Genomic DNA, 13397 nt, shown 5'->3' on the forward strand with positions numbered 1-13397 from the left:
ATTACACTGGAGCCTCGATGGCAGCAGGGATAATGTCAAGGGGGATGGGCAGTGCTGCCACGAGAGGAGAGGTGTCGGGGGGCAGAAGTAGTGTTATAGATGTTGGTCATCTTCAGTAAACTGTGTTGTATTACTTGACTCAAAAAAGGAAAGGCTATGGTTGTTTCCACAGACCACACTTCTTCCTCCCACACTCCTATGGACTTCAGAAAGTGGACTATACATTTTTATTGCATTAAGTTGGTGAGGGAACCACCACCCTCAATGTATTTTGCAACCTGTGTACTGGTTTTGCGTGACGTCGAAGCCTGAATTTTGGGCATCAACTCTTGTTATGATATGTTATGTTAAACTATTTGTAACGCGCACCTGGTACCCTTAAGCTGATGGGCGCGGACTCACAAACAAAAAACAGAACAGGGAAACAGTCACGGCTAGACTGTAAGGGCACATGGACCAAATATTTTAAGCAAAGAGCGACGTCTTCAACAATTTCTTAAATTGTTCTGTTGAAGCCATTGTTCGAAGGGTGGGCGACAGAGCATTCCATGTGATGGGAGCCACTACTCAAACAAGCCCATTCTTGCTTTATTAGAATTACTCCGAGGAACTCTAAGGGTGTTGGTGTGGTAAGATCTTAAAGTCCTCACATTGTCTTTTAGAACAATGACCTCCTTCAGATACAAAGGCATTTGACCCATAATGCACTTGTGTGTGATAAGAAGCCTAAACAGTACTCTTGCTGCAATCGGAAGCCAATGAAGGCTCCTACGAGCCTCAGAGACATGGTCCCTTTTGCCTAAGCCCTTCACCACTCTTACCGCCCCATTCTGAATCACTTGGGAGACGTTGGATCTCTGCTTTCGGAATACTTACCAGGAGACTGCAGCCATAATCCAATTTAGAGCCAATAATGGCTCTGGCCAAGGTTTCTGCATTGTTCTCCGAGATCCGTCTGCAGGACTTTTCTTTAGTGTAGGGATGTGGTTTATGTTTTTTGGCTTCAACGTCTACCACGCTCAATGCTTTATGCCTTTCAAGTCAATATGCTTTGAGGCAAGCACTCATCATTCGGTGCTCGCTTAGAGTGGGACTGTTCAGGCTTGTGCCTAGGGGCCCAACTCGACGTCTGGACTAAGGAGCTGGGAACAGGCTTCAAGGATTTGTTCTCTGGCTCCTCCATTTCGAATTCTTCAGGTTTACGGTAGATCCCGATGCCCATTTCCTTGATATCAAAGCCCCACTCTTTAGCAATGGACTCGCCCTGGCTTTTCTCGGGCTGCATGGGATATGTGGAGCAGCGCTTGGTACAGCACTCAATTTAAAGTTGTTGGCTTAAATTACTGAAACTCATGGCACATTTCTTTATTGTGGTCCCTTGGAAGGTCATTATTGCATGTATGTGCAATATTTAAAGGTGGTGTTCTCGACTGGTGTTGAGGAAAACAATCAAGCTATTGGTGAAAGTACTAAAGGGGAATTGAGGCATTCCAGAATAGAAGTGTGTAACCTTAAAACCCCTGCTTTCCATTGTGTGTGCCTTCTCAGCAAGATGTCAAGCGAAGGTTTCATTCTGCTTCCGATCCGCCACTTGATCTACATCGAGACTGCACAGCATATTCAGCCTCGAAGAATCAAATATTAATGAAAGATAAAGTTCAATCCACGTACATGAGGCAAACCGAGGGTGGCGAAGAAAAATAACACAATCTGAGGGCATCAATGTGTGGAGGATCATGAGTCCCTGTACATGTAGAATAGGGACATTGTGACACGAACACCCCTGCCAATGCCCCCCTTTTCCAATTCGAAAACAAGATGGAATACTCTATGAGCCAATCACTAAATGCAACGATGTTTTCATGATTACTCTGTAACCTTCTGTTGTACAACATGAAAACAGGAAAGCTGTAACCATCTATACACAATAGTACACATTGGTTCACAATATGCAATAGCTAATAAGACGTTTTTCTCTGAAAGACTAATTAATAACTAATTAATAACCAACTAGACAGGGTGGCAACTAAGACATTTTATGGAAGGCCACACATGATATAATTAAGTCAAACAGAAGGTCAGCCCCATGAATTTCGCTTATTTATGTTATGCTATATAAATAAAATGAGATAATTCTGAAATACGTTGCCAGAAGTAATTCACTTACTCTTCAGATATCTGGTGAGAGAGACTGTGTAAATCGCAACCTGTTTACAATGTGCTGCTTAAATGAGAGGAGGAACACGTGACTAAGTCAGAGTTTCTCCTCTGGTAACTGCTTTTTAGACCCAAAATATTAAACACTCGGAAAAAGGATTGATACTTTCTGTTAACTCTCTCCCGACAGCATTTACAATGAGCTAATTTTACTAACCACTACGTACATATTTCTTTTAGATCTGTCCGCAATCCTTTAGAAGTATCATAGACTTTTCACTTTTAGATTGGGTCAGCGAAAAAGTACCAGAAGCAAACATCACATTTTCTGTATGCGCCAACAAAAAGCTGCAGCTATATTTATTTTTTCTTTACATGCAACAACCAAATCACACCAGCAATACAATTTCTTTTTACCTAATTTGGGAATGTTAATCTTCTCACATCCCTTAGAGTTCCTTTTAACGTATCTTATCAACCAGTCAAAGATGTGAACGTCACAGTGAACGGAAATGTCTACCTCTTCCCAGCGCTGAGCATCCACAGATAAATATTCAGCAAAATACTTCATTTCAGATATCAAAAGGTCACGAGGACAAACAAAATCTTCTTTCAAATGCTTTGCTTCATCACAGACATGTATCACCATATTTGGCCTTAACAGAAACAGAAAAATGAAATCAGAAACGAAAGAAGTCACATTAATTCATGTTTTACAATTACGGTTTCAGAACATTGCAAAAGTGGCATTGCGAGATTAAACATCCTATAACTGAATTGCAGAGGAAGACTGTATACTTGGCTTTTAGCAAGTATGCGTTTGGCCCAAAGCATTGCTCAATCTTTGATCCAATACAACAGGACGTCTTAAATTTCATGTAATGCTCTTATTTATTTGTCTCTGTAAACATTGTCAATACCATTAAATACCATTAAACTAGCCTATACGAAATACTCCCCACGCTCAACCACATGCCCAAACTTGGGCCATATGTAATGACATGTATCTTTAGCATCAAGTACAATCCCATCTGACGTTAAAGTTCACAAGTGAGGATGAAGCCGCTTAAAATCAGAAGAAGTGCTAATTCCCAATTAAGGGGCGGGGGAAGAGCCTCACTCAATCAGGGCCTACGCCCGCCAACTGTTTTCCAGGGACGTGAGTTTATAAAGTGAGCTGCTGTGAAAGTGAAAAAGGCCAGGACACCCCTACTTCAAGGGACTGCCGGGCCAGTTTCACTTTCTTCGGGGGCCCCAGAGTGTTCTGCTGGGCGGAGTCAAGGATTGAATGACAGTGTGCATGCAGAGCAGCGAAAGAGAGGCTGGTTGTCGGCATCATGCAGCTCTTGGTGTGCTAACCTGCTTGGACCTCTAGCACAGCTCTAATCTGCATGAAGCCTACAGTTTCCTTGATGGCTGATGGGGAATACATTTTGTCCACCTCTTTTGCACCATTCCCACTCTCTGCCTAAATGTGCCCAAATAAACTTGATTTTTTACTGTGAGGATTCCCAAATCGGTGCAAGTGGCGTTTTATACAAACCTTTATGCATGTTAACATATATGTGCAGTAACAAACAAGATTTCAGCATACAATAGTCCAAACTATTGTCTTTGCCAATTTTCGAACAATTAAAAGGTGATTCATATCAGACCATGTACCATATGACAGCAAACACTCAAGACTAATAGGATCAATACACACCACAACTGCTGAAAATTATTGCAAAGCTTTTCCCAAGGCCGGCTGGCTGCATTCGATGGAAACTAAAACCCTAACTACGCAACACTCCAAAGCAAGCACATTTTCTTCTGTATTCAAACTTCATCAAAACATAAAAATAACATGGAATGTCCTTATCGCTTCTCAGTGGGAATGCACATAAATAAGTTTCTTTATTCTGTTTTTTAATCAACCAAAATAGCTTAATTCGACATACCAGTTATCATAACAGTGTACTTAAAGACAAACACCAATAAAATTACATACCTGTATCTTACTTACACTCAGTGCTGAAATATATTAAAGTCATGGCTGCAATACATTTGCTCAAAAATGCAAGGACCAGTACAATTCAACATCAATATCTAACATAAACTTAAAACTTGGTAATACATTAAAAACCTGGCTGTGAATATCTTCATTTGCATTGCAAGATTCAATAATCACATCATGGCCACATGAAACGTCTTAGCTCCGATATCCAACTAGCCTCACAATCTGTTCCCTGCTTAGCCATTCTCTGTGTAAATACTTTGCAACAACATTAATCACGCCAATACTTTCCGTCGATCTACATAACATTAATCCATTCTTTGTTGAACATTTGCCATATTCTCAAAATATGGGCCTCTATTGCCTGTCTCCCCTGATGGTATCGTTCCGTATGTTGTCTTGGTCACGTGGGGAACCATGCGAGCAAGTTTCCGGCTCGTCGGTTTCCGGCTGACGTTTCCGGCTCGTCAGTCAGACCAACTGGACTCCGCGTGTGTGTGTTTGGGTTAGCACCATGCTGGTGCCTCACCACGTGTGCTGGGCCCAAGGACGGGGCCCAGCTCCAGGACGGTGCGCCCCTGCCGGGCAATGCCGTCCGGACGGTGCCCCTGCCGGGCAACGCCGTCCCCCTGTGTTCCCCTGGCCTTGTGAGTCGGGCCAGGGCGGCGACCCCGGCCTGGGTGCCCCCAGAGCCGGGGCAAGCCGGTTTCCACCCGGCCATGTGCGGAGATCCGGTGATCCGGATCGGGTGGGGTGCCCCCCACCCCTTGTGTCAGCGGCGTGATCGCCGACCCTGTGAGTCCCGTCGGATGCTCCCCGACAAGAGTATGGGGCTACCCGGTGACCCGGAGCAGCCCCTAACAATTGCAACGAAGCAAGGGGCCCCAAAGAAGTTATGGTGTGGGCCCATCTCCAACGGGGCCCGCGATGTGGAGGAGAGGAAGCTGTTCCCCCCCACATCCTCGTGGGGGAGAGAATGTCGGCGGCGTCAGCCGCGAAGGAGGTGCTGCCCCTCCCCCACCCGCAGAGGGCAAACAAACAAGGGATGGCGGGCCCGACTCCAACGGGGCCCGCAAAGGAGTGTGTTAAGACTCCAATCAAGCATTCCCACTAGGTCAGTGCCTTGTCTGGGATTGCTCAAGGGAAGCCCTTATTTATATACTTTTATGACACGTTATACTCTGGATGATAAACCCTTATATAACGCCACTCTCTTTGAATTCCCCTGACTTCACTGAGCCAAGAAGTAGGTTTGTTTTGCAATTTAAAAGATTTATTGAATAATTAAACTATATATATATATATATATATATATATATATATATATATATATATATATATATATATATATATATATATATATATATATATATCACACTTTTATAAATACATTGATAACACACAAATAATTTGATAGGATTTCAGCAAAAGACAATATGATTACTTTTTCTCTGACAATTCACTCCCCCCCCTATGCAATGTTAGGAGATGGAAGTAACACACAGAGTCTTCAGGAATGCAATCACAGTACAATCCGAATTCAGTTCCCCCCTAGCAAGCTTAGATCACAGGGATGATTTTAAACACAGGCAAAGTACTTGAAATGTGGTATGCAAAGAAGGGAAAAATAGGCTAAAAATGATTTTAATTCCCTATTAGAGATTCAGGGTGGGTGATAGCTACTTTAAATTAGTTCAGGATCACTTTAGCAATGCTCTATGAATGATTGTCAGGTTGCAAACGATTTTCAGCAAAGGAAAGCAAGAAGCTTTGACAAGTGAAGAAATTTGAGCCAAATCGCCAATCGCTGCACTTTTTCCGAGTGCGTCGAGCGCGATTACGGAAAAAGTATAATGAATAGAAAGTCGTTTCTGGGTTCGTTGGAAGGCCTAGAATCTCGCTTCTAGCACAAACGGTTTAAGAGATACGGACGATTTCGTGAAGGTAGATTTTCAGAAATGAAATAATGATTCAAAATGGCAAAATTACACTTTTACAGGTTTAAAATCGGAGAAGGGACACACGATTCCTATGATGCAGTTCTGGACAGGTTCAAATGTTTTGAATCAGATTATTTTAAGCTAAGAGATTGGTTTTGCACAGTTCTGGCTGAGTACTCACACTATGAATTTGAAATAGGCCGTCAGGGTCTGGTCAGGTTGGGACTGGACTCCAGGCGGTTGGTTCTGAAGTCACAGCTATCTGGGTCAGCTCTGCTCTGCTGGTCTGGTCTGGATCTCTGGTTCTGCTCACAGCGATCTGGTCTGGTCTCTCTGGATACAGCACTGCTTTCCGGGTATGCTACCGGTTCTGGCAAAGGTTCTTGGCAAAGAATCCAACAGTTCGCCCGGCTGTAGAATAGTTTGGTTGGATTGCTGGATTCTGAAGGCCTGCTGAAAAAGGATTTAGCTGGTGGTCCAGGCCTCTCTGCTTTAAGTTCTGGAGTGAAGTTCTCCGTCAGAGTGCTGCGCAGGAATTCAGTTGAAGGTTGGAAAATGAATGTCCCTGTCTGGCTTCCAGTGGTTCTTTTTATGTTTTTTGAAAATGGGTGTGGATGCTAACTTTCTGTGCCCACCCCACTCATGATTTGATAGGTCAAGGATTTCTCTTTGACCTGATTTGAGAAGGGAGCAGTGAGTCATCAGGTGTCATCTTTATGGCATACAGAAAGAACACTCCCCTTTGCTTTTACCTTAGAAAATCATTTTCATAACTAAACACATTTCCCAGATACACAAGTGGTTGACATTACATATACACATCATATATCACATAAGGTAGTTTCTGTTCCAACTCTGATGTTTCTAAGAGCTTGGATTAAGAAATGACAACATTTTGCACTTTTTGGTTGGTTTACCAATATTGGATTTTTACCAAAAATGACACAGATGTACACCGCCTTTCTACACATATTCCAGTAAAGTTTCATTTTTCTAGCATGAACCCCGTGTCTGCATCGCCATAATTCATGGGGTTTTGACTCAGAACATGGTACAGAGTTCTAACACCTCTTAAAATGTGCACAGAAAAATCACAAGAATAATGATATTAATTATATAATTTTGACAAGTCCGTACTATGAATTATCCATCTTTTTAAAATTATGCTCTGGCCCAGAGGGGTGTGGTTTCCCAAAGCACATGGTGGAATTTCTGGTTTGTCCACTTCCTCCAACTCCAGTTGCTCACAGAGGCACTGCCCCTCCCCGTTTCTCTCAAGAGGAAGCCATTTACGACCCCCCCTAATTTAACATTTGCCTGAGCCAACGAAGGCTCATTGTTCAGTTTCCTGCAGTCCCCAGCTGCTCCTCCCCTGATTCAATCAGGGAGGTGTCATCTCCTTTTGGTGGGGGCAGCAGAATGCAGCCAGGCATGGGAAGAGTGGCTGAGCAAGTTTCAACTCCTGTCGGGGGTTGTTGCCAGGCAGAATTCACTCTTCAAGCCAGGCTTCAGCCAAATGTCACTTTTGTTCCCAGTTTTTTTTCATCCAAATAAACTTACAATTTTTACACATGCAGCTAGAATGCTGATTCTAAGTTCAAAACTATGACATTTAACAGTTGCAAACGATGTAACACTCAACAGTGGGTCACTCATTTATTTTAAACATTTAGATTTTAGTGTCTTTCAGTCCAATTTAACTTAGGCTGCTGACATCCACAGCTCAGCCAGTTTTGTTATAAACATTGTTTAGGACTCTTCATCTTTCCAGATTTTGTATGCACACAAGTCTACCTTCTGCCAAATGTCTGCTGGTGTTCATTGAGATTGTTGAATATCTTGGAATGTTTAAAATAGGCATTTTTAGCTTGCATTTCAGAGAAACAAAGGTGATTTCAAAGAGCTTTTTGAGCCACCGGCACTGCTGCTTTTCCTTTGGCACACATTTCACCCATGGCACTCCTGGCCCATCATGCTCGCACTGGTGGGTGGTAGGTCAGGCGACCATTTTGATGTGCGCCAAAACTGCGCGGTTTTCCTGGATTCTGGCGCAATGTGGGCTTTTTCGGCCATCTTGGATTTTCTAAGCCCACATCACCAAATGTTGCAGCATAATAGTCCAAACGTGGGTCAGGACACCCAACAAGCGACGGTTGCCTGGCCGCTGCCCCCAACCATGTGGGGGAGGTGAGATCTGCGGCGTCGCCCGTGTGCGTGGCTGCCCCCCCACCAACACGTGAAGGGAGGAAGCTGGCCCCCGCGGGGAGTGAGAGTGCCTGCGGCGGCAGCCGCAAGGAGGAGGTGCTGCCCCTCCCCCACCCGCGACGGGGAGGTGCGGCAAACATCGCCGCAAGTAAGAAAATGGTGCGGGCCCAACGACAACGGAGCCAGCAACAGACACAGGGAGGGAGCTGCTGCCCGCCCCGTGTGGGGGAGGAATGCCTGCGGCCTCGGCCGTTACAAATGAGGGGGAGGTGTCGGCCGCAATAAGATACCTGGGCCCCCCCCTTGCCGCAGCAAGCTGATGCTGCCTCCCTTTTCCCCCACTGTCTGGAGGAAAATGCGCCCCCCGCCGCAACATGGAGAACAACGTCGTCACCCGCGATCGAGAGAGGTGCGGCTCCCAAGAAATGAGCGGCATCCGCCGCTATGGTGAGGGGAGCTGCCCCTCCCCCACAACCTGGCCGCAACACATGCTGGCGGCGTCTGCCGCGGAGGAGGACTAAAATGAGGGGCCTCCAAACAGCTGAGGCGCCCCGATAGAGGAGCGGCATTGGCCGCAAGGAAGAGGCGCTGCCCCTTCCCCAGTGGGGGGAGGTTGAGGTGTGGCGTCGAGGCCCGCGAGGAGGGGGAAAGGTGCGGGACAGCCCCCCCTCAAAGAAGAGATGGAGCGGCTGCAGCCGCAATAACAAGGTGAGCTGCCTGCTCCTCCCCCACCCGCGGGCTGCGAAAACGAAGAGCGGCAGCCAGGCGGCAAAAGCGGATGAGGAGGTGGAGTTTCTCCCCCTCTCCACGAGGGGGGCCCCACCCCAACTGAGCCCGTGAAAAGCGAGGGATCTCCGGAGGGGAGCAAAGACAAAGATGGGGCGCTGCCCCTTATCCAGCAGAAGGCGAACTGTGCCGATGAAGAAATCATTATGTCATCACACGCCCCCTCAGACTGTGGACTTGGCCGATGTGGCCCCTGGGCCTCCCCAGGTGCGGCTTTGCTGGTTTTTGTGTGACTGTGGTGTGACTGTCCTAAACAAACTCTGGTGAGGATGCAAGCTGGTTTCCGGCAACTCCACGAGTGCGGAAGATGGACATCATAATGTGACATTCCCCCGAAGACTGTGAGCCTGCAGACACGGACTTGCTTAAAATGGCCCAGTTGGTGGGCAATGTAGTGTGGTGCACACCTGTAGACGTGGAGTGCTTTATGTTGTGCCAGTAACTCTCAGTGGTGCCTTTTAGTGACATGAGAGCCACTCACCCAGGTTAATAAAGGGTGTGCAAAGTAGTAGAGTGGCTCAAGTAGTAGTAGTGGTGGTTATGGGGGGATTTTGGGGTTTTGTTTTGTTGTTATGAAAAAGGAGGAGTGTTGCCTGTTTCCCCTGTTGGGAGACATGGTATCGTCCAGTATGTTGTCTTGACCAAGTTAATAAAGAGAACGAGCCGTTTCCGGCTCGTCAGTCAGACCAACTGGACTCCGCGTGTGTGTGTTTGGGTTAGCACCCTGCTGGTACCTCACCACGTGTGCTGGGCCCAAGGACGGGGCTCAGCTTCAGGACGGTGTCCCTGCCGGGCAACACCATCCGGACGGTGCCCCTGCCGGGCAACGCCGTCCCCCTGTGTTCTGCTGGCCCTGTGACTCGGGCCAGGGTGGCGACCCCGGCCTAGGTGCTCCCAGAGCCGGGCCGCGGTAAGCCAGTTGCCACGCGGCCATGTGCGGAGATCCGGTGATCCGGATAGGGTGGGGTGCCCCCCCACCCCTTGTGTCAGCGGCGTGATCACCGCCCCTGTGAGTCCCATCAGGTGCTCCCCGACAAGAATATGGGGCTGCCTGGTGACCCGGAGCAGCCCCTAACAGCCTCAAGTACATAGACGAATAGTCAGAATAAAGCAGCCAAAGTAACAGAAATGTTTCTCTCATATCAGCACAGCCAGGACATTGATCACTATGGGCTGTGCCCCAGGAGCTCACCAAGTGGGCCACAGGAAATATGCCTAGTATGAACCTTATGTAAAGTGCACATGTGTAAGACTGATTTATTGTATCCAAGTACTGCTCATAACCTAGCTCTAGCTTATTTAATCTATAAAAACGAGCCAGAGCACAATTCTCACAATTAACCACAGTATGTTCCTGGATCAGAGTTTCATACAACCTCCTAGCTATTGATTTGGTCTTTAAATTAACATCTGCTGGATTTGACCATACATTAGATCACAACCAAAGAATTCAATAAGGACTTTGCACGGTTACACCATGGCAGAGACATTCCTCCCTCTTGTGCCGATACAACCATGAGTGCTCCTTTATAGTTTCGCAAGTTCTGTTGGAGTCCAAAATCAAAGCCAATGCAGCAATGGTTTTAGTTCTATTCCATCAGATATGATGCTGATGGTAATTTCAGTATGAAATAGGTAAATTGGGATTGCTCTTGTTTAGAAATATATTTTCTTTTGTGGTTAAATTGCCTGTATTTCTGTAACCCCACAATTCGGATCCGTACACTGTTGCCGCCCTACCTTGCACCTTATCGATTTCCTGAGTCAATGAGAAGAACAAGTTACTTCTTACCTTGTAACGTTCTTTCGACGGGATGTTCTTCCGACGTATTCCTCATCTTAGATATCTCCTTCCAGCTCTGCTGGCCTCAGAAAATTTTTTCTCTAGAGGGCGCTGTGCGTCGACGTCCTCTGAGTCGATGTCCCTCGTCATCCTGCCTATAAAGGCCGCGCGCAGCGTCCGTTGCTCAGTTCCGTTTTGTAGCCCACAATAATTCTTTCTGAACTAGACTAATCACCCTGAAGGAGCGTAAACTGCAACAACAAGGGAAGTAGAACTGCGGGGATAGATGGGAGGGTCGATGAGGAATACGTCGGAGGAACATCCCGTCGAAAGAACGTTACAAGGTAAGAAGTAACTTGTTCTTCGAAGGGATTGTGTCCTCCGACGTATTCCTCATCTTAGATAGGCTCCCATAGCAGTATTCTATTATCGGAGGAGGGAGTACTGACTTCATGCTGTCTTCTATTGATGAATAGAATGCAGTACAGCCCTTCCAAAACTAGTCTCTTGACTGGAGGAGGAATCCAAGTTGTAAAATCGTGTAAAGGTATGGACAGACGACCATGTAGCGGCCGCACAGAAGTCTTTAACCGGCACACCTCTTTTGAGGGCCGATGAAGCTGCAATACCTCTGGTCGAATGAGCCCTAAGGTGTTGAGGGGGCTCTTTCCCTGCCAGTTTATAACATTCCAGAATGGCTAGAATGATCCATCTGGAAATGGTCTGCTTAGTTATTGGTAACCCCAGCTTGTGACCTGTGTAACCTACAAACAGCTGGTCTGCCTGTCTTATCCTGGCTAGTCTACTGATGTAAAAACTTAAAGCCCTTCTAGGGTCTAGCCTGTGTAACCTCTCTTCCTCTTTCCCCGGATGAGGAGGAGGATAGAAAGATGGTAGGGTAATCTTCTGAGTGATATGGAATTCCGAAACCACCTTTGGGAGGAAATTAGGCTTTACTTGCAGGACAACTTTGTCTTTGTGAAATATTGTGTGAGGGGGTTTACAAGAAAGAGCTTGTAATTCGCTCACCCTTCTAGCAGATGTAAGTGCTATTAATAAAACAGTTTTAAGGGTAAGGAATCTTAACGAACAAGAATGGAGAGGTTCGAAAGGTGTGCCCATCAGGAAAGTTAGTACTAAGTTTAAATCCCATAGGGGAACTTGGAATGGTCTTGGGGGATAAACATTAGTTAACCCCTTTAGAAACTGTATTACCAAGGGTAATTTAAAATTGGATGGTTCTTCCGCAGTGCGCTTAAAGATGGATAGCGCTGCGAGATAGCCCTTAATGGTGCCAACTTGAAGGCCTGAATTCACCAAATCTAGAAGGAAGGACAAAACCATTGGTGTACCACATGAAAAAGGGTTGATATTCTGTTCTCTACACCTGCTGCAAAATCTGTTCCAACGGCAGCGGTATAAAGATTGTGTTGCTGGTCTCCTTGCCGAAAGCAACACCTCCATAACATCATCAGGGAGGTCCCAATCCTTGTACCTCAACCTTTCAGAAGCCAAGCGTGAAGGTTGAGGGTTTTGATGTCTGGATGGAGAACCTGACCTCCCTTCTGTGAGAGTAGGTTCTCTCTGAGTGGAAGTCGAATTGGAGGGCAGATGGACAAGTCTAGAAGGTCCGGGTACCACGTTCTCCTGGCCCAATCCGGGGCAATTAGGATCATGGTTCTCCGGAATCTTCTCAACCTCCTGATCATTTGAGGAATGACAGGGACCGGTGGGAACGCGTACAGAAGCGGAAACTCCCAGTCCACTATGAACGCGTCTCCCAGAGCTCCTCTCGGGGGAAATTCCCTTGAGCAGAACAGATCGCATTTCCTGTTGACGCTGGTGGCGAACAGATCCACCTGAGGGGTTCCCCAAAGGGCGAAGATCTCTTGAAGGACTTCCTGAGCTAGTTCCCACTCGTGGGAGACTGTGCTCTGCCTGCTCAGAGCGTCCGCTGTCAAGTTCTTCTCTCCGGCTAGGTGAACTGCCGATAGAGAGATTCCTTCTTGGATTGCCCAAAACCAGAGCTGCTTCGCCTCTCTGCACAGGGGTAGTGATCCTACGCCTCCTCTTTTGTTGAGGTAATGCATGGCCACTGTGTTGTCCGTCATTATCAGGATGTTTTTCCCTTGTACAGCTGGCAGGAACGCCTTCAGCGCAAGTCTGATGGCTCTCAGCTCTAACAGGTTGATATGTAGTCTGGACTCCGATGGAGACCAACGACCGCTGATGGTCAAGTCGTTGGCGTGGGCTCCCCACCCCGTGAGTGAGGCATCCGTGACTACTGTTATCTCGGGCCAGGGTTGCCAAAAATGTTCTCCTTTCAGAATGTTCTCCTGACAGGCCCACCACTGAAGGTCTCGAGCTACTCTGTCGGGAACCTGAAGAAGATCTGTCATTCTCCCTGAGAATTGTGACCACTGAGTCCTCAGTGCCCACTGGAGGGATCTCATTCTCAGGCGAGCCTCTGGCACTAGCAAAATGCAGGATGCCATGAGGCCTAGCAACCTCAAAAAGTCGAAAGCTGGGA

The 13397-nt window shown here is 46.7% G+C and overlaps 1 protein-coding gene across 4 annotated transcripts in view; it reads right to left on the bottom strand.

Moving 5' to 3' along the window:
- The window catches only part of SANBR (SANT and BTB domain regulator of CSR), a 1021507-nt gene that overhangs the window by 721996 nt on the left and 286114 nt on the right, over positions 1–13397 (bottom strand). For all 4 annotated transcript variants that reach the window (XM_069608017.1, XM_069608018.1, XM_069608020.1 and 1 more), the window contains one exon: positions 2575–2813. In XM_069608017.1, the coding sequence (XP_069464118.1) occupies positions 2575–2813 (239 nt within the window). The remainder of the gene's footprint in view (positions 1–2574; positions 2814–13397) is intronic.

The sequence above is a fragment of the Ambystoma mexicanum genome, chromosome 4q (genome assembly GCF_040938575.1).
Source record: "Ambystoma mexicanum isolate Mex_15411 chromosome 4q, UKY_AmexF1_1, whole genome shotgun sequence".
Taxonomy (NCBI): Eukaryota; Metazoa; Chordata; class Amphibia; order Caudata; family Ambystomatidae; genus Ambystoma; species Ambystoma mexicanum.